Source organism: Epinephelus lanceolatus, chromosome 14 (genome assembly GCF_041903045.1).
Source record: "Epinephelus lanceolatus isolate andai-2023 chromosome 14, ASM4190304v1, whole genome shotgun sequence".
In the NCBI taxonomy this organism is placed as follows: domain Eukaryota; kingdom Metazoa; phylum Chordata; class Actinopteri; order Perciformes; family Serranidae; genus Epinephelus; species Epinephelus lanceolatus.
Genome location: NC_135747.1, coordinates 27,582,396 through 27,607,951, shown reverse-complemented (window position 1 = coordinate 27,607,951; position 25,556 = coordinate 27,582,396). Strand labels below are relative to the sequence as shown.

The 25,556-nt window shown below is 41.9% G+C and overlaps 2 protein-coding genes across 4 annotated transcripts in view; one reads left to right on the top strand and one right to left on the bottom strand.

The window, feature by feature from the left end:
* The window catches only part of col4a2 (collagen, type IV, alpha 2), a 93,709-nt gene extending 88,614 nt beyond the window's left edge, over positions 1–5,095 (bottom strand). For 2 of the 3 annotated variants that reach the window (XM_033617250.2, XM_033617252.2), the window contains exons 1-3: positions 4,781–4,954; positions 4,421–4,541; positions 4,286–4,337 (exon numbers count right to left, since the gene is read on the bottom strand). In XM_033617250.2, the coding sequence (XP_033473141.2) occupies positions 4,286–4,337; positions 4,421–4,470 (102 nt within the window). In that variant the 5' untranslated portion in view covers positions 4,471–4,541; positions 4,781–4,954. Of the gene's footprint in view, positions 1–4,285; positions 4,338–4,420; positions 4,542–4,780 lie in introns of all 3 variants that reach the window. The other variant, XM_033617251.2, reaches the window with a different exon arrangement.
* A 72-nt stretch (positions 5,096–5,167) lies between these two features.
* The window catches only part of col4a1 (collagen, type IV, alpha 1), a 55,377-nt gene continuing 34,988 nt past the window's right edge, over positions 5,168–25,556 (top strand). Inside the window, exon 1 of the mRNA XM_033617253.2 lies at positions 5,168–5,307. Coding sequence (XP_033473144.1) covers positions 5,236–5,307 — 72 coding nt within the window. The 5' untranslated portion in view covers positions 5,168–5,235. The remainder of the gene's footprint in view (positions 5,308–25,556) is intronic.

Genomic DNA, 25,556 nt, shown 5'->3' with positions numbered 1-25,556 from the left:
CCCATAATTAAATGATTACTGCAACTCCCCTCCATCCATAACGGGTGGCCTCCAAGTGTGGTCATTCAGAAAACAAGCATAAACACATTTGCCTCCTGATGTGCTTAGACAACACGCAATACTTTTCTAGTCCTGATCACAGAGGCTCTCACAACTGACAGTGTGCTGACAGATTGAGTCAATCTGCACCCTGAGGAGAAACACTTGTTTACGAAGGGAAAGAAACGTGAAATTTCTGAATATAACAAATTATATCTCACGTGCAAAATATCTTGAGAGCTACATTCTCAATAGAAAGGGGAATTCCAAATGTACAACATCATGTTGAGATGGATGGTGGGAAACACGGAGGCTGGGGTCTGGTTCAAAGAACTGAAACAGTCCCGTGGGTCAGATTTGGATTTGATATTAAACAGAAACATATTTGCTGTTCTAGATGGGAAACTTCAGAGTGGTGTTTGATTGGTCACTGCTTCCATCACCTTTTTTCACATATAAAATCAACTCTTTGACCGCTTCATTACTCACAGCTCATAACTGCTGAAACTGACTCCTTATTATCCTTTCATCAGCTTCTTTTATGTGCACAGATGGAGGTGTTTTACTGAAAAGTCAGATGCTGGTTGTACGTCACATCCAGACACTGAAGTTATTTTGCTCTGACTCAGGCTGTTTGTTTCATCAATACGAGCTGTTTCCTCAATTGACAGTTAACAGCCTGCACAGAGCACATGGATGGTGCCAAACTAAAATTAGACCGCCGTGTTCCAGCATCGCCGCCTTGGAGCAACGCTGCACAATACACAGAGGAGCTGGGCTGTGTCACACGCTTTTAATTGAGGCCGGACCAAATCTGATAAAAGCAAGACACAACAGGCCTTTTCATTACAACCGATAAAATAAGTTTCCATCTGAGAGCTATAAATATGATATCAAATGTCTGACAGAACCACTGGCCATCTGACATCTCGCACAGTCTGTAACAAACAGAAAAGCAAAACAAAACTCACATGCTACATGCTCACAAACACTTAAGGAGCGCACACATGGATTCAGCATCATGTGTGCACTTTCCTCTCCTTTCATCACCCCACATGTACGTGCTTGATGGAAGGAAAAATAAAGTAGGTCACTCAAAGTCAGTAGGTGAAGAGAGAGAAAGGAAAACAAGTAATTCATGAATTTTTATGGGGTATTACTTTGGCCCAGTAAAAGATCATTTAATGAAACATCTCTATTCTTTAACCTTTATGAAAACTGAATATAAAAATCCAACTGAAGGTGTTTATGTACATGAGGAAAAACAATAATCCATTTACGTGAATAGGAAGGCCTTTCCCCGAGGTAAAACTGAACATTTCACAATAAAGGCTTCACTTTGTGTTCTTTGTCACATATGCACAGTAGCCACACGGGACCAATATAAAGATTCGAGTAGGTCAAACTACACAGGAACAAAGCAACCTCACATATTTAACAACCTCTTCAACATTACACTGAAACGTATCTCTCTCTGTATTGTAGCAAGTCATAGCATCTTACAATAAACAAACTTATCACTGATAAATGGCGCTTACACACACTGTCAACATTGTTTTGGCTTGATTGAGCTTTCACAGGCTCCATTTTAATCACTTCTCATCTTCTGCAGTGGCTTAATGGTACCCACCATCAGAGAATTAGCATCACCAGATGTTTATCTTGTTCATCAACTCCTTATATTCACATAACAGCAGTGGTTGGAAACATGCACCACATCACATTTATTTTCTTTTGACAAATTATTGGCAATTTGTTTTAAATGTGCAATAAATTTGGTTGGAAACTTGGCTACTCTCACTGTTGATTAGCTGGTGACATCAACTAATCACCAATCTAGTTTCCACAGAGCTCTAGAGGAATTATATATAACAAAGGGGCAGAAAAAGGTTCAGCATCACCCTCAAAGACATGTTGACAGGATATTAGGCTGCCACAGGTACCTGCCTTTTGAACTCTCGCTGACACAGATCCTATCAGTAGGACCCCATGATGGTGAATCTTTCCTTCAGTTTGTATTTAGGGATACAACATCACAGTGCTGCTTTGTGTATCATACAGGGACATTTTATCCAGCCTTATGTAATGAAATTTTGGTCACATATTTGAATCCTTCAGGCATAAGTCAGTAGATATGGGCACACGAGTATTGCTTGAAGACAGAATTGGAAAAAAAAATCATTTAAAGGACTAATGTGTAGGATTTAGTGGCAACTAGCGGTAAGGGTTGTAGATTGCAACCACGTGAATCGGTATGTAGGAGAGCTATAGCGGCCAATGCAAAAAAGCAAATGGCAGTGTTTCACTTGTCCGTTCTGGGCTTTTGTAGAACAACGTGGCAGTCTCCATGGAAGATGTTCTGCTCTGTATATATATCAAAACAGCTCATTTTAGCGTAACGAATATACAACAGTTCTTAGTTTTAGGTGATTATATGCTAATGAAAACAAATTTCTGGACATTATATTCCATTTCTGCCAATATATCTCCCTAAATCCTACACACAGGACCTTCAAACCCAAATAATGAATATGATACTTCTGACAGCTTTTGAATTCATGTTATGAAAATTGACCTTTCGCTAAGCTCTGCCCCTTTGTGCTAGTCAAGCAAGCTGTTGCAGTAAGCATGGAGCCCACATTGTAACTAACTGCACTCCCTGAAGAAATATTATCATATTTTTGGAGAAATGAAACAGTGATTCCAGAGAGAAGCAGACAGAGGGGTCTACAGTCTGTGTTTGAAGGATATATCCAGGATGTCAAACTGACTCAACAGCAACAACAGGTTAAAAAGACAAAGATAGTTAGAAGCTAAAGCCGAACTATAGGTTCCAGATCACAGTGTAAAAGTGAACCACCACATCACTGCTTTTTATGTGTTGTCGGTGGACTGTAGGAACTGAATTGCCCTTCGGGGATAAATAAAGTTTTTCTGTATCTGTATCTGTATCTGATCGCCACACAAGACAATGAATATAAAGGGAAACTTTGCTGATATTCAACCAGCTGTGTGGCATCACAGTGTGTGCAGATGAACGGGGGACGGCAGGGATCTCCGGGGGGAAGCCAACTGCACACACTGTGATGACACACAGCTGGTTGAATATCAGCAAAGTTTCCCTGCTTCCCTTCACTGGTTCCTGTACAGCAGGGTCGGTCTTTTTTTCACTGTTATAATCATTAAAAAGCAAAAGCAGCATGTGTATACATTCAGTAGGCTATATCTTCAGTAGCTAGCTAGCTAACCCTACACTTTTCAGGGTTTGATTTTGGGTTTTGGAACAGGGAAGAAACGTATATCTTTTTCCAGCCTCTCCAGGTAACGAGTATCATTAATACACGATGTGCTCCAGGCACAACATTTAGCTCCAAATCCACTAAACCAGCCTGAAAATGAAGGAATCTGAAACGACTGCATTAGAGTCAATGGAGCACAGCTGGATTGGCCAGTCTGCATGCAGGGGCGGGACTTAGCAAAGCATCAATCAAGATTTGTTGGTTGCTTTCCACTAATATATGTAATCTGAATATTAATAATGAGTTTCTTAAAATTTGCCAAAGACAGGTCAACCATCACAGTTAACATATAGTCAAAAATTAATTTTAGTGCCATCATGCACCAAAACTTTAGATGCAGATTGAAATGTGTCTATTGTTGCCTTGTAATAATGTAACTTTGTTTTTTGTTTTTTTAAATACTGACAGACTGAATGACTGACACACAAACATAAAAGAATGCGGCGCATGCCTGCCTCAGTTATTTTGTGTCATAGAAGCACACCATGACAAATTTGTACTCATAAAGCTCAGCATCTTATCATAAGAGGTCGTGACCCCAACCCTCAATCTCTGCCAGGTCAAGGGTCAAACAAAACACAACATATTTTAACCTAGCTCCACGAAAACTCCATTTCTGTTTATTTTCTGTTTGCAGAAATCAAAAACAGAACAAATGTCCTAGTTTAAACCACTAAAATTTCAACATGAGTCATTTCACAAGAAACTGTTTTGGGCTTTGCCGTTATTTACCAGCATGCAAAGCCAAGAGCCCTCCTCCAGGAGGAACTCCCCCAAACCAGACACTCCCTCAGACTGCATGTGTTTGCAGTGTAGAGCAGCTCTAACTGAGGCAAGCCAAACCCGGAGACACTATCAGGTACATTTTTAGACCTCGATTATCAACTGCGGTATGCAAGTGAAAGTTTACAAGCACAAATCAAAAACACGTGAGAGGGAAAACTTACCGCGTGCACTGCTGAGGCGAGGATGGCAATGGAGAGGCACAGAAGCAGCAGCCTGTGTGTAGTCAGGGAAAATGACAGCGTTAATATGCTGTTTATCAATGAATCTTGTGGTTTGCGGTGAAGGGTTGCGCTCACCTCAGATCCTTCAGTCCTCTGTTGTGTTGTCCTTGCATGGTCCGACTCATGCGCACCGCAAACTTCAGTTCCACTCCGCTGTTTGACTTGTAGAGACACTTCTACAGCATGACTACCCCACCTGAAGCACACCGACACCCTTAAAGTTAACAATCACTGTCTGCACATCAGTCTATTCATCTGACCCACCTGGTTAGTGTCTAAAGTGATGCGCAACTTTATTATTTTATGTAATATGTTGCGAAGCTCTTCATAAGGTGCTCCGGATGAAGCCGCCCTCATGGCTCAGCTGCACTGATAAACTATTTGTCACATATATGTCATAAATATGCCCTCACTTTGATAAAAGACTTTACTTACAGTCACCCCAGGCTTGCGTGCGGCGGTAAGGTGAAGGAAGTGGATATCACGGGGCACTGGATGCGCGCGGATCCCCGGGCTGAAAAGTTTCAAAACAGACACCTGTAGCACCAAAACCTGCTCAAATATTCTCACAGAAAACACACCAAAGTGCCGAGTAGTCCCTCTCCTTACCGAGAAAAGTCAAAGTGTTTCTAACAGCAAGGTTGAGCCCGTTTGCATGGGCGAGGGTGGTCGTTTTGGGGAGGGGGGTGTGGTGCAGGAGAAACAAGACCAAGTTGCATTGATCAGAACCTCAGATCGTCTCGGACAAAGATGCGGCCAAACGTGCTGCCCGTGCTCTGCTGATAAGCTCAAGAGTTACCTGAAGGAAGAAGACAAGAAGCGGCCAACAGGTGGCTGTTTGCGGGCACTCTGCACTGTAGCGCACACCGTTTCCACTGCGCACCGCCACGATGCTGTTACCGTCCGGCGCCTTGTTACTGCTGGCGGCTCTCTACTCAAGTGTAGACCTGACGGGGGCTGAGGTAAGTGGATGAAGCATCTTAAACATTATGGGGAGCTTAAAAGTATACTTTGGCAAAAAAGTTTCACATTAACTTTATTTGATGAAGTAAATGCGCGCGACTTTAAGTGTGCAGCTGAGGATGAGTTAAGACTTTCTCCGTGTATTTAGGCATCTCACGCACACATGTAGTCTATGATCTGTGCGCAGTCAGCTGTTTTTCTGTGACAAATTCAGCCTGTTTAACAAATCATTAACTTTTCATGTGTGATCAGAGCTTTAGTCCTAAAAATAGACACATTTCAGTGATTCAGTGTCACCAAGACGCACGTTTTTTTTACTCCATATTTTTACTTTTAAATGTTTTATTGGTTTGTTTTTAGCACTGTAGTGTTTTTATTTCAACCACTTGTTGTGTGTTTGCCTCTGAGACAGTTCTGAATACTTGTGAGTTGAATCTACTCCCAGTCCAGCCTCCTCCACTTCTGCTGGAGAGGAGAAGAGAGAGAAAGGGAGAGGGAGAGGGAGAGGGTGGGGCAGAGTGCTTACAGTAGCTGCAGTGTGTGTGTGTGTGTGTGTGTGTGTGTGTGTGTGTGTGTTACAGAGAAGTATGGTGAGGTAATGAGTGAGACTGAGATGTGTATGAAGTTAATCATTGGTATGTTTAGATAATCCGATAAACTTTTCATGAAAGTGTCTCTTTAGAATAGAGACAAACTTTTTATGCTCTTGACGTTGCATGGATGTCTGACCACAGTCCAGAATATATATAACTGCCCCATTCATCAGATTATCCTGTGTCTGGTGATATAGGCCCCTATGATGCAAAGCTGTACATTAAAAATGAAATATATGAGATAATAACCAAAAAAAAATCACAGTAAAAGCTGGCCCTAATATTCTAGATAAACTGATTGACCTCCATGTCTTCTCTTAATTTACAAAGGAACTTCACCATAAACCTTTTCAAATATGTCCATTTGTAACTGGTGCTAGGTCATGTAAAAAATCATATATCATGATATTTCAACCAAATACCTCAATATCAATAATGTGACGTAATGTTGCTGCAGTATACCATGAAACCCTGTACCATGGTATGAAAATTGATTATCATACTATGTTCATTTGCTCATGCATGGTCTCATCTGCACATGCACCTCTCTGTTCCTCCTCGACTGCTTGTCAGACTTATTACACACACTTCTATTAAAAGATTGTTTCAAGTTTAAACCAAAAACCTTCTATTTTCATTCCTTTAAGGGTTACAATGGTAACTGATAATTATATTTGTGTAATACTGCATACTGTGATATTTTCTGAGATAGTTATTGTACCGTGGAAATCTCATACCTTTGCATCCCTATTGCGACAGTATTTTAGGGTTGACTATTGGTGCTTTTACAAAATATTTACACAATAAGAGTTTTGACAAATAATCATCAGTTACCCACCTCAGTGTAGTATCACAATATTTTCATCACACGGACACCAAGTATTGATTTTCTATTATAAAAATTATCAAATGCAAATTCAACTTTTGGTCGCCTACCAGAATAATATAATCAGTTGCAGTATAGTTTATCGCAATACCCCGCAATAGGTGTTAAATCGCGATAATATTGTATCGTGATAATATCATATCGTGGGGCCTTTGGTGATTCCCACCCCTATTATGGATCCACTAAAGAAAAGCTGGTGCTTCAGTGCTCCCCTGAGAACAGCAAGAGTTTGAAGGTTTGTTATGTTCATGTATGTTGGTCCTCATTGGGTCACTGCTTGAAATGTATATAACCACAGCCACCCTCTGTTGAGAGGCTTGACAGATGTAGTGCTGTATTTTGAAGCGTGGGTGGAGTTTGCAGCGGAAACATCTCTCACACAAGAAAGGCAGAAATCCAGGTGAGGGGGAGGAAAACATTGTATCGTGTGTAAAGATGAGGATGAACAGGCTGTTAATCTGTTAGTGTTATTGCACAATGGAGCAATGTGTGATGTTTCAGAGAAAATTGACACCTCTCATGGGAGCCTGGTATTATCATGTGGGGAGTTTCTTCATCATCCGGGGTGTTTTAAGGATATATTTGCAGCTGTGATGGATTGTAGCTGTGAGCTGTCATCATAAAGTGCCAAAAAAATCAGTTTGGGTGAAAGCATTCACAAGACTGGTTACAATCATCCATTTCCAGCTTGGGTTGGCCCCAAACTAAGCAGACGTCAAACTAGCTTTGACGTCAAAATCATTAGTCACTTTATTATTTACAATAACAAGCATTTCTCCATGCAGACGCAGCTTTGATTCAGGGAGCTATGTAGGATAGAAGTGTATCATGTTGAGAGCCAACGTATCAGATTAAACAAAGCAGCAGAGGGAACTTTATCCACTTCCTTTCTGGTTTTAGACGCACAAACACAAGACAGACATAGGACATCTGGACAGAGGAGAGGATGGGTGAGGAGGTGTATATCTGGCTGAACATCTTGTCACTGATCCGATGAAACCAATGAAATCAGAGTATAATGCAACATTCTGGATTTATTGTTGGGAGTTGTATATTTTTCCCATCTACCCATGGGAGGTCCAACGCAGGAAGTTTGTGATCCTGTCATCCATCCAAAGCTGCACAGTAAACAGAGAGGGGCTTTCCTCATCAGTTATATCCAGAACAATGACACAGATACTTGGCTGAAAATGCAGCCGTATTTATTTCTTCCCCTAAAGGTCCAGTGTGTAGGATTTAGGGAGATATAATGGCAGAAATGGAATATGATACGTGTGTTTTGTTTAGTTTATAATCACCTGAAATTAAGAATCTGTTTCCGTTACCTTAGAATGAGCTGTTTATATCCACCTAGGGAGCAGGTCCTCATCCACAGAGATTGCCATGTTGCGTCAGCGTGTTTTGACAGTAGCCCAGAACGGACAAACCAAACAGTGGCTCTAGATAGGGCTATTCACATTTTTGCATCAGCCACTGTAGTTAGCAGCCCCTCCATGATGAGCAGTGTTGCACAAATACAAATTCTTTTGATGTTTTTACAGTACATTCTCACTCTGACCTTGTCACATACCAACGTTTGGTCATGGACTTTCCACATTCACATATGACTTGCAAGGTACCCTGGGTGCGTTGGTTGTTAGTATTCTGGGACGCCATACAGTGTCTTTAAAAGTAAATGCACTATGCCGATACAACACTGCAAATCGACTTTTCTTCTCCTTCAACAACAAACATACGTGTTGAGTTTAGGAAAAAAGATCAGGGTTTGGCTTTAGATTCTTAAGGGATGCGAACACCACTCTCTCGGGTGAAAGTTGGTGTTTGTTGGACCCATTCACCACCCCTCCTGCCTGCCCCGGTTGGACTTTCGCCACTTTAACTTTTGTTGGGCGCCATTTAACTATAACGGCAACTGGCCACATATCATGCCGACGTTAATCGATGCCTTTTGTTGTTGATTTCCGATGCCGCAAGTCACTGCCCAAGCGTCGGATTTCAACGATTCGGAGTGAGACCAGGCTCGTTTTTACCAGTACGGGGCCCATTTTTTTAGGAGAGGAAGAGACCTCTGCAAATAATTCAGCTCCAGGTAAAAACCTCCTTAACATCTGGACCATAAGTTATCAGAAAAAGAAAATGGTGCACACATCAGCAGGTGCTGGCCTGGTGCCCATCTCTGATGAGCCAAACAGCGGAGGAGAAAAACTGATTTGTAACATGAAACTTTGTTCAGTGTTTTTACCAGATTTAATCATCTGGTCCGTTCATTTTGGAGACGAAGAGATCTCTGCGGATAATTCAGCTCCCACCAAAAGCCGACTGGACAACAAACACTGAAGGAATTCCGGGAGAAAATTCAACTAGTTGCAGTCTGCAATCCTCACTGCTATATGCCACTTAATCCCAAGAGTCTTACACACTGGACCTTTAATGTCCTCTTGCTTTTGTATCCTGCACCTTCATACAGTAAATGCGAATCCTGTAAGAGATATCAGTGTTTGTCCGATGTCCACAGGGCACCTCAGTGTGTTTATCTTTTCTATGTCTCCAAATATACAAGGACATGGCGCTAACTGAGTATCAGAATGTTCTGTTTGGGCTCCTTCACAATCAGTGCTTCTAAACTAAGGCCAGGAGTGAATATACAGCATAAGCAATTCATGGTCAACCACTGATGCATGCAAGCACACACAGACGTGATAACCCTGAGCCTGGCATGGGTCAGGCTGACTTCAGATAGGTGATAATGAAAAGATGAAGTAAGATTGCTTCTACCCTTTGTGCTCTGTTAAAGGATAAACCAAACAGATAATATTTAGATGTATGAAGACCTTTGCTCCCAATATTTCCACTGTAGCATCTGATCCTGAGTATATTTCCCCATTGTTTAAACAGAATAGAGTTTCTCTCCCTTGGCGGTCATTTAATCTGGTCAGAATGAGTCATTAGTAATTCCTAGAGGAAGAGGAGGGGGAGGAGGAGGTAAGGCAGATTAGCAGATTCCTGGAGAGAGAGTTTGTGCGTGGGATGTTGGATGGAAGCATTGGGAAAGATGGTAGCTGGTAGGAAACACGAGCCTCTCTGTGCTGCCGACTTGGCCATGATGCCCCGGGACAGAGCGAACCCCCCAGGGAGGATGAACACAACTCCAATACAGAAGAAGCGTCAGTGAGAGCTGTTAATCCCCATACAGCCTGAGGAATGTGTGTATGGTGAAAGCTAAGAATCATTATCAAGACTTGATTTGTTGCTGCCCAAAGTGCCGACAAGACTGCTTGTAGTTTGTTCTAAGTCTGATCCTTTACCTCAGCCTCCTCGCAATGACACCCCCCTGCAGAGACAGCAGCTGACTCTGCTACTCTGACAGGCCACCAACCGAGCAGCGCACCCTGGGAAGGCACAACCTGCCCAACCCCTGTCCCCCAGTGTTGTAAAAATGCCTACATTTGGAAGAGCTGTGATTGTGTTAGTGTCCCCGTATTTTGACAGGCGTCTCTGGGTGGCAAAGATAATTCTCCCCTGACCTTGATACTCAAGCAGTGTGGCAGGTATGCCCCACTTTCTGCCTGTGTGTGTGTGTTTCTCTGTGTGTGTTCTCTGCCTGTGCCAAGAGAAGAGCGGATTAAATCGTGGTTAAGCACAGTAAAACCCTTTTCGATTCCCTGTGGTCTAAACATCACTGAGAGGGCATTTCATTGATCTGTCACAGCTGCATTTTACTTCTCACACAAAAGCCACGTCTTTTGTCCCACGCTAATATTTTCCACACTTAAACTACACCAAGATCAGCTTATGTTCACCCTCGAGATCGGTTACTTCCCTGAGGTGTATTGTTGTGGCGAAAGTGCAATATAGCTGTTTAACCGTGAAAGTTGTGAGTCATAACTGTCATTTGCGGTTTGGATGGACATGGCGTAATGGATACGTTTGTCTGACAAGGAGGTGGGAGGTGGAGAGTGATGGCAGGATGGAGGGAGAGAAGGAGGTGGCGAGGTTAGGAGCCCCAGAAGTGGAGGAATGTTGGTCGGAGCCAGAGATGATACCCCGTAGCAAATCTTTTAGTCTCACTCGCCGGACCTTGACATGCACTTCCACCCGCCGCTGCCAAATTGGCCAATTGATGGACGATAATACAGACACTAATGGTGGTGTCATGAGATTTATGACCTTCTGGTTTTTTTTAATATTGGTCCACATGAAGTGAGGAATTAAAATTTTGGCTGTCTCTTACTTCAGCTGCTCTTTTTGTCAGTTTTTGGCCTGACAAGCTTCAGTCTTAGTGTCCTGCTTTAGACAGAAAGGATGGGTGCAAGAGAAAACAATAGTGTTTAGTCAGTGTTTCCGTAGAATGCAACTGCTTGACGACTATATTATAACCCTTCCAGACAACATAGACAACATTTAGGTCTGTGGCTGCTCTGTGTGTTTGTGTTACCTGACAGGACAGTGCAATTCTGGGTCTGGATGTGTCTGTAAATGGAGTTGTATGTGTTTGGAGGATTGCAGAGAGAAACTGCTGGAGTCAAAAGGTGAAGGTGTTGCATTATTCATACGTTAAGTCTGTTCACAAATGAACTGACCAGATGCCTCTGAGAGACTTTGCATGTGCAATGCTTGATTTGAAATTAGCCGAAGTTACTGCATCTGCTGTTTGCAGATGCAGTAACTTCGGCTAATTTCAAATCAAGCATTGAAATGAAATTAGCCGAAGTTACTGCATCTGCTGTTTGCACCTTAGGTGATCTGATCAGGAGTGGACAGTTCTAAGTATCTTTGTTCACTTCTGGCACCATACTACTGCTGTAGGAGTGCGAGCTCCTCAGTTGGTGAGAGTTTGCCACACACACACAGTGACAGGGCTAAGTGTTTGTATCACACTACAGCAAACTTTACCTAATGGTTTTTAACAGGTTAAACGATAGAGTTGAGTCGTTTCGGTGTCGGTGTAAGTTTGTTGAGACTGTTTAACCGCTGCTGCTGTGTTAGCTTGTGCAAACCAGGTAGATATTGAACTGACCATTCGCCAGGAGAAGATCCGGCAATGATCCTTCAGTGCTGCGTCTAACCTGGGTTACAGCAACAGCAGGAAGTTTTCTTATCCAGCGCAGAGTAGAATAAGCAAAAATGTCAGCTGAGTAGGGGTCCTTCAATGTTGCCTAGGACAAATTAGCGTTCACAGATCAGCCGATGGCCCAGACCACTTTCAAATGTGGTCTGAGCGAACGGATCTCAAGACACATTGAGGGCATATTGAGTGCATTTACACGTGTACAATGCTTAGAGTTGTTCACTTGAAGAGTTAATCAGGACGCATGTAATACCAGGTGTGAACAGGGCCAGAGAGTCTATGTCCAGGATGTCCGGCAGAACAGTTTTAAAGTCTTTATAATGTAAGAATCTCTCATGTTATTCAACATTTTCTCAGCGTCCACAATTATGATGATTATAAGCTGTATTCCATGCTTGATTATGTGACAATGTATGGTGATGTTGAATGAAACTCAGCCCAGACCGAGACCTTCTCATCAGTGATTGGTTGTTCCTGCTGTGTCAAACTAAACCGGCTGTAATGTTGCTGCTTTTGTTTCAACCTCTGGTGAAAGATCCTCTCAAGAGCATCTCAAAGCCTGTCCTTCTCCTGCGTTACACCAACACAGAACTCTGCCTGTAAAGTTGTGTGTATAAAAATGCAGCATATCAATGGCAACAATCAAAATGCACATAGGAGACGCATTATTTCTTTTTTTAGAATAAAGTGCCTCTCTTGTTCCTCTAATATAAATACAGATACAGGGCTGGATCTTCTCAGATAAACATCATAGAGTTTGTGCCTTCTCCCTCTGTCAACATGACAAACTTATCTGCATGACTTATTTGCTTTTCAAGTCATTAACTTGCCTCTGATGCAGAAGAAGAAACGTTTAAAACAGACGTCTTATGTCTTATTTCTGTGGCTCACACTGCGCAAGAAACAACTTAGGGTATCGGAAGGAAAAAGACTGTTTGTTCTCATAAAAATGCATCTAAATCAAATCAAGATCAAATCTGAGGCAGCTCAAATGAATAGCTGATTTTTTATACCACACGGCAGAACTGAGCATTCCTGAACTGATCCTACCATCATCTAAGTAGCTCGAGCAAAGAACTGACGAAACAGTTCACATTGTGTTTGAGATAAAAACACATACTGAGGTCAGGAGGACATTTTAGAAAAAAGTGAGGTCATTGGTTGAGACGTGACACAGTTGGGTAGATTTATGGCGCAGGAGCAGGTGGACCTCCACCCTCTAATGAGACACAAATGGAGGACTTTTCCACAGGCACAGGTTCTGGTGCTGAACTATCACTGGGCCTAAATAGAAATGAATCCTACACTGGCCTGCAAATGAGTTTTGAGTTTTTATTCCATGCCCCCCATTTCATTAGCTTTAAAATCCTTAATGATTTTGAGAAAGGATTGAATCATACCACAAATTAGAAGCATACTCAGAAGCATCACATGTTACACAGTGTTGTTAAGATTGTCTTGCCAGAGGAAGCTACACACCTACAGACTCCTCGTTCTCACACACTCTTTCCAGAGTGCAGATGAGACAGCAGGGGACAAGGTTGGTTTGTGTGTCGAGTGTGTAACTGATGTAGTTAGTGATGGCAGATTGAACCAGGATAAATATGGGTGGAAGCTGGATGTCGCCAGTGCTGAAGAAAGAAACCCACAGCAAGACCACATGATATCACAGATGACACAGGCACATGCTTCATATTTGTCCCATTAAACGTTAACTGATTAATGCAAAATGCCAGAATGTGGGGTATGTGGTGTGTGGCGCCTTTCAACAAGTCTGAGCATTAGTTGAATGGAGACATTTCTTATTTCTGTCAGCTGAACATGACAGTGATGTCTGAAGTGGAGAAATCTGGTTTGTAACTCTCTGAGTGTGTCATCCACCTCTCACTGCAGACCTCACATATTCCTGCACACTCTTAAATGAGCTAGGGTTACTCTGTATCTTTACCAGACATGGTTGCAGTGGACTGTTATGGCACTAAATTTACAGAGGAGGACTGATAGAAATAGCAGATCCGATGGTAATTCAGAGGACCTGAGAGTGCCTGTGTATCTATACCTAGAGCTTTGAACTTCTTTCCTGGAAGAACAGATGCTTTATCCATCTTCTCCTTATGTTGCTGCTGGTGGTTGTGCTCCATCAACTCGCTGGACAATGAGGATTGTTCATATATGAAGCTGTTATTTTACTATAGTATTCCAGAGAAGAAGGGCTTCATCAGATAACATCAAGTAGGAAATAAGATAAGCCATGGTTCACATTAGGAGAAGAGGTTATCTGCTAATCTTTCAATGCATAGCTGGGTCCAGGGGTGGACTGAGACTTTTTTATCTGATATGGGAGCAGATCTATTGTCAGAGTTCTGCCTCTCGAAGGCCTCAAGGCGGGAAAATATTCAAGTTACAGGCTCCATATGTCCAGACGCAATGTTGTTATGGTGATGGATGAGATAAAGCTTGATATGGAAACAGGAGAACAATAGAGAGCAGCTCTTTCTATGAGAGCGTAAGTGTATGGTATGATAATGAGGCTAAAATGCTCCATTATCGATTAGTTTGTTGCAGACTTTGAAGTGAAGTGCGGGGATAAAGGCCGTCTTTCTCTGGTGCTTGGAATTTCCTCTTGTTCTCACACTTGTAGTGCCGCCTTGATTATGTGTTTTTGATGTCAGTGATGAATGGTAATTTCCTCATTGGGGACGAACAAAACCAACGTATGTGCAGTGCACACAAATGGAAAAGCCTTTGTTAGATAGGATGTGTAATAGACCCTACACGCACATGCACTTCCTGTATTTGCATACTCCCTGATGGATGCATTGTGTCACCCTGTATAACAGTGATGGTGATGCTTCTTTGTATGAATTACTAACGCAAACACCAGATGGTTCCATGCAACACGTGTGTGACTGTTAATTAATTTATTTATTTCTATAAGACAGAGCAAGACTTTTTTGAGTTTTAATTTTTATGGGAAGGCAATGCTGGTCTGTCGGTCACTTGTTCCAGACTGAAATAACTCAGCAACTATTGGATGGATTGCCGTGAATATTTGTACAGACATTTATGTTCCTCAGGAATGAATCCTGCGGTTATTTGGTGATTCACTGACCTTTCCTCTGGTGCAGTCAGCAGATTAAATTCAGCATTTCCTGTAAATGATCTCAAAAAGTGCTTGATAGATTGACGCAAAATTTTTATCCACATGGATGATCCCCAGAGGATGACTCCTACTAATTTTAGTGATCCCACGTCTTTTCCTGTAATGTCTTTGGACTAATATGAACAGCCCCTCGTGATGTATTGCAATAACGTTGATCCTCTGATGTCAAAATTTTAACTTACAAAAACTTTTGTTCATGACCAAATACCAGACTGCAGTTTGTGTTTAGCGCTATGAAACATTTTGGCATTCAAACATGCTAAACTAAATTGGGGAACATGGGAAACTTTATACCTTCTAAACATCTGCATCTGATGCTAACAGAGTACTTCATTTGATACCTTTTGAGGAGAAGAAAACTCCAGTCAACGGAGCCATCGGCCTTGTGAACATGGCGCACCCTGAGGTTTTTTCCCATACTCTTGTGTTACTTTTATTAGCAGTATTTCCTCTTTTCACATTGTATGCATTTATTTTTATCAGACGCCACAGGCATGTAATATAGATCAAGATCAAGACTAACTTTATTGCCCCATAGAGTGGGAAATTTGTCTTGGGCCCTACACCCTTAGTGGAGCCACAAAAACGCAACATACAACACCAGTACATAGACAAATCAACATTACACCCAATGTAGCAATAAGAAACACAAGAAGATAAGTAAGTAAATAAATAAATAACATCATACTTAAAAATACCTCCACAAAAATGCAAATCAACAAATCGTCATGATCTAATGCCAGTTCTTGCTTTATCTGCCAATATTATAGCCATACTTTCAAACGTTTTGGTATCTTTGCTTGTGAAAAACTGCCAACTAGTTCAAACACATGCGTTCAAACTCACCATACCACAGACTGTATGGGTTATAGCTGCTCCAATAGTGGGCCAATCACATGTTGCATTACGTTGAAGAATGTTTGTGGTGATTGGCTATGAGCAAAACAGTACAAATAGTAATTTTTTCTAGATATGGATACAAAAAGGATCAAATACAGGTGTTGTTTGACTGGTGAAGTTTCAGTACCACTTGATACTGTGTAATTTCAGACTATACCTTAAAGGTATTGAGTCCCGATATCCAGCCCTAATGCCAACGTTAGCATTTAGCTCAAAGCACCGCTGTCCTTGTAAGTACAGCTTCACAGAACAGCTAGCATGGCTGTAGACTCTTGGTCAGAATGAACTTAGTAATGAATTAATCTGACTTCTTTCATTCCTTTATCATGTACATTTATGAAAAAAGCAAAGTAACACAATAACTGAGTGTGAGAATATTCCAGGTCGGATGTGTTTGGTTGGTACAAAGTCACAGAGGTCATTCCTTGTCCTCACGTGCTTACGTTATTCCCAGATACCAGAGCACTCTTGAGAGAGACGCGAGGCTGACCCAACCCCTTCTTGTCTTTGTGAGCATAAAAGGCAAGGAAGAGGCCTTCCTCCTTAGAGAAAGAATGGCTTCCTAAATCCCACATCCTGTGGCACAGTGCTGCACATTCACAGAGGAGCAACAGGCAGAGATGAAGTCTGCAGCCGCTCACATGAACTAAACTGGCCCTTTCTCAGAGAAAACAAACGTCTTAAACAGAGTAATTGTTGCTTTCAACCCCCCCACCCCCCCACCCACCCACCCCCCCCCCGGTCTCTTTCTGTTTCTACCACCCTCTGACCATGTTCTCCCTCTCACTGCCTCAATACACAAAGTAAAAGTGCAAACTATGGTCTAGATTGTCAGTCGAGGCATCCAAAACAGATGAAGCAAGATGTAGAAGTGCAGAGGTAGAGAGCTTTTGCTTTTGATTTGTGTGTATTCCTACTTGTACTGATCCTGTTCCTCTGGGACTGTAGAGGAATGTCTTTTTTTTATTGTGTGAAACAATAACCACACAGACCAGGGATGTGTGGGCACATGAACAGAGCCCTGCACACAAACCAGAGTCGATCTCTCCCACTGGCTGAGGCAACACAACTGTCACAAGATAAATCTCACAGTCAGCTCGCCAGATTTCTGACTTCTCACACTTATACGAGAGAAACAGGGCACCTCCTGCGTTTGAGTCCTAAAAAGTTTCTTTTATCCCCAACAAAGAGGCGGCTAAAGGGCAAAACTGCAATCAGCTGTTCTTGGGTGGAGCACTCGAGTGTTGTGTGTTTTTGCAGTAGTTGGAGCTGGAAAGTCCCTCTTAGGCCGAAAGATTAGCAGCAGTGCTTAATTTGTTAACAAGGTAACATTTCATTCACAAGCACGTAGAGTCTCAGACAGTGAGGAAGAGCGGAGTTATCAAGATGACCCTTATACTGAAAGCTCTGTTTGAATGTCTAAATCCCCTCTAATGGTCTCGCCTGAGGTTACAGGTCAACAGGATGAGCCTGTGAGGGTCATTTGTCACTGGTCAAGATGGGATGCAGATGGACTGGCTGATTAAGGAAGGTCAGAGGCCTTTGTAATCAAAGGCAGGATTATTGTATAGGATCTAAGAAGCCTCAACATGCTGTGGAATTTGCCTAAATGCAGTTGAGTGAAAGGGCGCCAGTTGTGTTTGATCACTAACTAAAGCAGTGTAATGAAACATAATGATATTGTTTCATTGAGTTAGTGGACTTTTAGGGGCTCTTTGGCTTCAGTCTAATCTAAACATCAGGATCATGATTTTCACACGTCTTGTTTTCCTCAACATGTACAGTGAGTGATCAACAGAGAACAGTTTTCTGGAGTCCCTTCCACCAGCTGGAGCTCTCCCACCAGCTCTTGAAGATCAGCCAATTCCAGGGTTTTCATATTACCATATACATGTGCAGTATGAGCGCACACAGATGAACACACACACACAACACTGTACTGACCAGCAAGGCCTGAGAAAATGTCTAAAACAATTTTCCCATTTGTTGAGTTAATTTTGCATGTGAGACTTCCTGGTTGGACTGTTGACACGGCTGGTTCTGCTGAGGAGGACTGTGAAGTGTTCTTGCCTCATTTTGCGTGTCAGCTGACATGCCCAAAAAGTTCTCCAGTCCCAGAGGGTGAGTTTGTTTGCAGGTCAGTCCACAGTTGGCCAATGAATAATAGTCGACTCGTGCTAAAGCAATCAATCAATCCTTTATTTGTCACATGTAATTATACAAGGTATGACTTCAGTGAAACGCAATCATGTCAGCTCCTCCAAGTTGCGCGTTGCAATTCAGTCCTTTTTTGCCTCCTTTGACACCGCAGGCTGCTGTAGGTGGAACTGCAGTTAAACACAGACCTGCATGGCGTGGATAAATGTGTGATATCTTAATGTTTTTTTTGGCAAGGGTGTAGTTTTCTTAACTTTTAGACCCCACCACATACAGCTGCTCTGGTCTCCTGGCCCCAAATTTGATGACAGGCAACATTAACCTGGTCACGCTTGGTCATGCATGAGCAGACCAGCGACTGACTGGTGTGTTTGTTCATTAACTTTTCTGTGTGTGTGTGCATGTTTGTTCCCATATGTGTCATTTGGCGTCAGCATTTGCTCAGTCATTTGATGCATTTACTTACAATAACAGCTTCTCCCAGGGGGTAAAGATTTGATCTCACAAACATTGCTAAGCTTCATGGTAGTCACTGTTATTTTTGTGTTTACATCCATTACATGTGTGTGTTTCTGCATGTGCATTTTTGTGATTTGGGCCTGTGTGTGTGTGTGTGTGTGTGTGTGAGCAATTCTCTACAGATGCATCTGCTTTTAGTTACAGAAGCCCTGAATTATTTCTGTGGTGTAAATGAAAACCTGCTGCCTGCAGCCAGAACAGGACATGTTTTACATCAAGTTGGTCTCAGCAAATGAATGCAACAGGACTCCTTAAATAACGGAAACCGAAAACGCAGGCCTGTTTTATGGCAGAATGCACATTTAATATGTCTCTAGGTATACAACTCTTGGCCTCTGGTTTCTATGGGGTATTGATCTTTAACCACAGTTTTTAACGATAAATGAGATAAGGTCTTATCTCATTTAGACATTTTTAGCAGTCAAGTGGCACATTTCTTAATGAAAGAGTTTGACATTTTGGGAAATATGCTTATTCACTTTCTTTCTGAGAGTTAGATGAGAAGATCCATACCACTCTCGTGTCTGTATACTAAATGAAGCTACTAACAGCAGCCAGCTAGCTTAGCTTTGGACAAACACTGGAAGCAAGGGGAAACAGCTAACTACCTTTAGATGCTACCATGCTAGCGGTTTCCCTTTGTTTTCAGTGTTTGTGCTAAGCTAAGCTAACCGGTAGCTTCATACAGTGCCATGCTGGTGTTCTCATAGGCCAAAATTATGAAACCCAATTTGTCGGAAAAATGTCCCATTGGAATGAAAGCCCATTTCTCCGACAGACTATTATCCCAAAAACACACACCCATTGCTCTGCCGTCCTGTTTCTCCAAATATACACACACCATGCAGTTAGTTTCAGTTCTCCAGAGGCGTTTGAACCACCATTTTCGTTTGTTTTTACTGACCCTTCATCGCTTTTCCTAGCGGCATTTGAGCCACCAAACCCGGGTGTTTTTCACCGACCTGTCCCTGATCCTCCAGCCACATTTGTGCCACCAAACGTGAGTGTTTTAAGCCAAAACATGATCTTTATCTAAACATAACCAAGTGGTTTTTGTACCCAAACCGTACCACAAATTCACCACAGCACTGTTGACAAATGTGACAAATCTGTGGTTTAATTAGAGAAACGTACAGGGCAAACAAATTTTTCTGGCAATTGGGTTGTCTAACTACAGTGTTTCAGAGAAACGGGACTTTGGAGCAGTAGGCATTGTAATGTTCTTATTCTACTATGAATAAGATAGCAGGATGGAACTACATGCTAGCTAAGCTGTTTATTTTAACTTGCATCATGCTCTCAAAACATTCTTGTATGAGGTCTTGTTAATGTTATACTGCCACCTAATGGTCACAATTTTGTTAGCACCTATCCTTGCAGGCGTTTGTTTTTAGGCTAACATGCTGTCAGAGAAATAGGCAGTCATACTCTTCATACTCAGCCTACAGACTGAGAGTGGTATCAGTCCTCTTAGAACTTTTGGCAAGAAAGAGATTTTGCAAAATATCTAACTATTTCTACAAGTACATCCAACAAATTTAATATTGTGCCTATATTTTAATGTTTATTTCAGTAGAATGTACAGCTCATGACCTTAAATATGATAAGTATTCTTTTCAAGTTCATGCAACAAAAAGCTACGTCATTTGCTAATCTGGTTTCTTACAGTTTGATTTAAGGCTGAATATCTCCTGTAATTCCCTCTAACGTTAAATGGTGCTTTCATACCTACATTTTAGGCACTGAAGACAGGAGAATCTGAAATATGCTCAGAGAATCAAGCACAGAGCACTTAACATGAATAATGGTTTCACTTAACTTAATACCTATCTTGGCATTTAAAAAAAAATCAGTTTCACATCGTACCACTCCAGTTTGTGCATGTGCAGCTCACACACACACTCACGCTGTTTACAGAACAAGTTGCACCAGGAGACTTGTCTTCCAAGTATGGCAGTCAGACAGAAAATTCCCCTCCTCCACTTCTATTCTCTCATCTCACCCTCTCAGTACCAGAGAAGGCCAGGAATGTCAGAGCAGCACAGTTCAACCCAGCACAGTCTGAAATAACTTATCTATCCTCCTCCACTCATCTTTTATTATTCTAGTTTTTTCTGTTTATCTCACTCTGTCTCCTGTCTCAGTGTGTGTAGCACAGGGTTCTTGTGGGAACATTGTAGTCGTGGTCAGGAGCACCTGTGATCTTGTTGACCATGAAGAAAAAAACACAAATAAAAACCTCAAACCACAAAAAGCTGGAATGAGTAAACAGCGCTGAGATGCTGATGTCATAGTTTTTATTACACCAGAATCAGCTGAGTCACATCAGCCGTATAGCTAATCTGTTTCTAGTCTGTGCACATGTGTCTATATATGTTGCTACTTTTTATGACATGGTATTGTATTCCCTGTACAGCAGTCTGCTCCATAACTGTCTCATTTAGTGTTGCTTAATGAGCCCTGCTGCCAAGTGAGATTCCTCTGACGTTTATGAAGTAAAACTATCCTGATTGTCTCCATATGGAAGCCATGATCTGCGGTTTAACGCCATGAGTACGTCTTTACGGGGTGACTTACACAGGTTAAACATCTTAGCCTGACTACGCCACTGTGGTAAAGGGACATTGGAGCTTGTAAAAGTCATTGCAACACAGAAAGAGAAAAATATGCTGTGTAACTCTGTTGTTATTTCAGTGGGACTAACTGAGTCCACAGTAGAGCCCAGATGTTTATGTGAAAGTTGATGGATAGGTTCATTTTAACAGCGTTGCACAACATTTTGCGGGACTCAAAGTCTCATTGGATGTCATTAAGAGTAATTGGATAAGCCAACTTGAATTCAACCCAAACAGCCAAACACCCAAAACATACAACAACAAAATGTAAACATAAAACTAAGTGATGCAACATTATGGCTGACTTGTGTACTTCTTGTCACATGGACAGGCTGGTTGAGAAGCCATGTGACAGTTCAGGGAGACAGTTTAATTTTCCTGCTTTACACCGAGGCAAAACAACTGAGTCAGAGGGACAGTCTAGACCTCACAGGTATTTGGGGCTTTTGCTGGTACTAACCCATGTGAGAAATCCATGCAGCAAAATACCCATTAGGTGCTCTTTAGATAACTTTAAGGCAGATGTTCTTTGACTGACGTTATGATTGCACTGGTGGTTGCATGAAACCCTGAATTCCCGAAGTTAAAGGAATACTTCACCCTCCAAATGAATATTTGTATATCAATTACTCACCCTGTGTTGTGTTGAATTTGTGAAGAAAGAAAGTTTTTCCTGCATGCCTCTACGGTGAGTGAAGAATCCAAAAGCATTAAAGAATTCTTGTTGAATTGAAGTCATAGGGGTCCAGATTTAGCAACAGCAAAACTATATCAAAATAATTGTTTTACAAGCTGTCACTCACTCATGCAGTACAATCGAAGTCTATTTATCCAGTCCTGTGCTCAGTACTTCCCAAATACATGTGGTTTTGCTAAATCTTAGTATTTAAAACAAAAATGAAAGTAGAAGTTGTCTGTGCTCTCTTTAAAGCCAGACTCCACTGGCAAAAACAATAATTTCACATGGTCGAACACACGTGCTGCTGGTCTAGTGTGTCCTCGAACAGTTATTTTTTGTGTGTTATTGTGTAACTTTGGTGTTTTAAAGGACTAGTTCAGATTCACCAAAGTCACTCAATTACACAAACAAACTAACTGATGAGGCAGCAGTAGACCAGCAGCTCCAGCTTTCAGCAAAGTACAATTACCGTTTATGTCAATGGAGTCTGACTTTGAAGAGAGCTTAGATAAGTTTCACTCTTAGTTTAGCTTTAAATACTAAGGTTTAAGCAAAGATGCATGTTTTGGAAGTACTGAGCATATGAATGGATAATAAAGACTTGGATTATTCTGCAGGAGTGGTGTGAGAGTTTGTAATCAGATGTTTTAATAAAGCTTTGAAACTCTATGACTTTAATTTGTCAAGAATTTGTAGGAGACATGCAAGAAATACAAAATTTTCTTTCCAAACTGTCAGAACTTCCGGCAGCTGATATACAAAGGGTCATTTAGGGGATGAAGTCTTCCTTTAATGCTGCATTTTTTTGTCAGTTGGGGGTAGAGCTTGCTATGTTCACTAGTTTGGTGCTGGGCGGACGTGCGGCTTACAGTGGGTTTATCTGAGCATTCTTTTTTCAGCACCAACACTCTCACTCTCTTGGAGATCACACTGGACTCTTGGTAAGCTCCCAGCATACTCCATCAGAACTGTTGAGGTGCATGGATGTGTGAGAAAAGCATGTAAGCTTAATGAAACTCCAGAATACAAAGTAAAAATGGTTCAGCTGAGTTATCTGTTTCCCCCCTCAGTGAAATCCATATCAGTGTGGAAGGAAGGCTCCTCTCGCAGCGCAGGAGATAAACTTAGAGAGAATTCTCCAGTCAAATCGTTTTATCTGGCTGCATAGATTTTCACTTTACTGGGTTCAGGAAAACTTGTGTTTTGTAGCAAAAACAAAAGCCTTCCGCAGCTCTTGTTTCTTGATAAGAGCAACCACGACTCTGGCTTACTCTGGCCCTGTCCGCTTTAGAACTTTACATTAGGTCATAATGCACAAAGTGGCTATTGGTTACGGCCTTAGCTTTTTTCCTGGTTACCATGCATGTCTGTGTGATTAGAGGTTTCTTTTATGTATCTTAGGAATTCCTTTAATCCAATTCGTACCATAATTGTAGTGCCTTGACTAAATGTCACAGTGCTTGTCTGATGACCATTAAGGTTATCTAAATGTCAGCCTTTTATTAGTGTTTCATTTGTTTGTGTGTGTTATGTGTAAAGAAGGAGAGGGGATGTGAAAGGACATATCCTCCCACACAGCCCCCACAGGAGACTCTGGGGGTTTGTGAGATGCTCCAGCGGTGGTGGGAGGTTATTGCAGCAATGTGCTGGGAATGTGATGTCGTTTTTAGGAAAGGTCTGTAGATGACATTGACCAGATGTTTGCCTGATCTTCAGTCTCTCTTAACATGGTAGGAACGATGCATCCAACTGTTGCAAATATACAGTCAATGTGGAGCAATCTGGTGATGGGAATGTCTCTGCCCCCATGTGGTTATAATCAGTACTGATGCAGGACTGTTCATGAAACCTGTGTACAAAAGTCACACAGAAGGTTAATATTTATGAGTGTATTGTGATGTGTTGCAGACAGATGAACATTTTAGGAAACATTTTAGCGCCTTTGCCATGTTTGGAGATTGGCTGCAATGAATGAGCGATGGATTTGCCCACTTTGGCAAGAAGAATAGAGGCGGTGAGTCATGCAGTCGCAGCAAGCTGAAGGACAAAGTGAATGACTGCAACCCTGTGCCCTGCAGGCTGTAAAAGAGAGTAACTGTAAGTTTGGGGAAATCCAGTTCCCTTTTCCATCCATTGTTTATCCTTTGTAAAGAAGCTTCAAGTTTGTATGTCTGGATGTTTCATGGGAACCATGAGATCAGGAACACAGTCGGATGCTGTGTGGTAAAGACATGGTGGTGTATTGATTGGTACTGAAACTGATTATAAGTAATGGGAGCCAAGAAATCAAGCAGTCGAAGAGGTTAGAGTGGTGATACAAGTCCAGTCTTGACCTTGGAAACAGTAGTTGACCCAACAATTTCAATTCAAGGTCCATGTTCGAGAGTTTTTGATTGTATCACACAATCTTCCCCAGCGGGTGGATTTTTGCCCAGATGATGATGATGTTGAATTGTAAATACCTATTCAGTTCCTTCTGCTGAGGACGATTATGTGATACGATCAAAACCTCTAGAACAGTGGTTCCCAACTGGTCCAGCCATGGGGTCCAGATCTCTCCAGTCAACAGGTCAAGATCCACACAGTTTTATATATGCAGCATCATGCTTGCATTTGAACATGTTGTCAAGCCAGTTTTCTGTCTCTGTCAAGTAGCTGCCTATTAGTTACTCACTCTACAGCAAGAAACTGCACTTCAAATGTGCCAGAAATCCACTGTACTTCAAAATAAAGTATGTTTTTTTGACAAACTTAACACCTTTGGTCCATTCAGAATGGACCAGTGACCCATCAAGTGGGAACCACTGCTCTAGAAAAGCTAACAATCTGACCTTGTCAATTGCTATTTCCATGGCCAAAATTTCCACATTTTGAATCACGTTTGTGCTCAGAAAAAATGGCAAATTGAAGACCTTCAATTCCATGACAACTAGGCAAACTCCATCTGCTAAAGAAGATTGTGTGATAGGAATGAAAGCTTCAGGGGCATGTCAAATCTGAAGATGGTGTGCACCATTTTTCTATGGTTTGTGGGGTGAATGACGTTTCTTCGAAAGGGTGGGAAATGTGCAACAGTCTTGAAAGTATGTTTTCTATCATTGGGTGGATGTGTCAGAGATGTAATCCATCAGTAGCTACAGGTATATAAACACCGCAATGTTAAAAATCAGAGTGATCAATGCCCTGTACCATTTCTGTTTAGATAAACCCTCTGCCTCATTTTATCAGGGCTACACGTGCCCTAGAACAGCTACTGCAGACAGTTAACCGTGCAGTGAGTTTGTTTTGTATGTCCTTTTCTTCTCTCCAGTAAGGTGGTGTCAGGCACTACACTATGTTGAAATTTGGGAAACTTCAATAAAGACTTACAATGCCCAATCCATACCACCTTTTCTGTAACAGGCTGTGCTTGTCTCGACCATGGTGCTGCTGCTCTTCCTATGTTTCTTTCTAGGATCCAGTTATGCAACAGCTCTATACACTCACCCTCAGTTTACATTAAGAGTGTTTGTGTTAATGTCGGGATCTCTGGACCGGCCTCCCTCGCTGGCCGAGGCCCATGATCGCAAAAGTAAACATTACTCATCACTTCCTCTCCTGGGCTCATCTTAGTGCTGGACCTAATGACGTCAGACATATCAGGCAAGTGTTTTTGGAGCCTTTTGGTT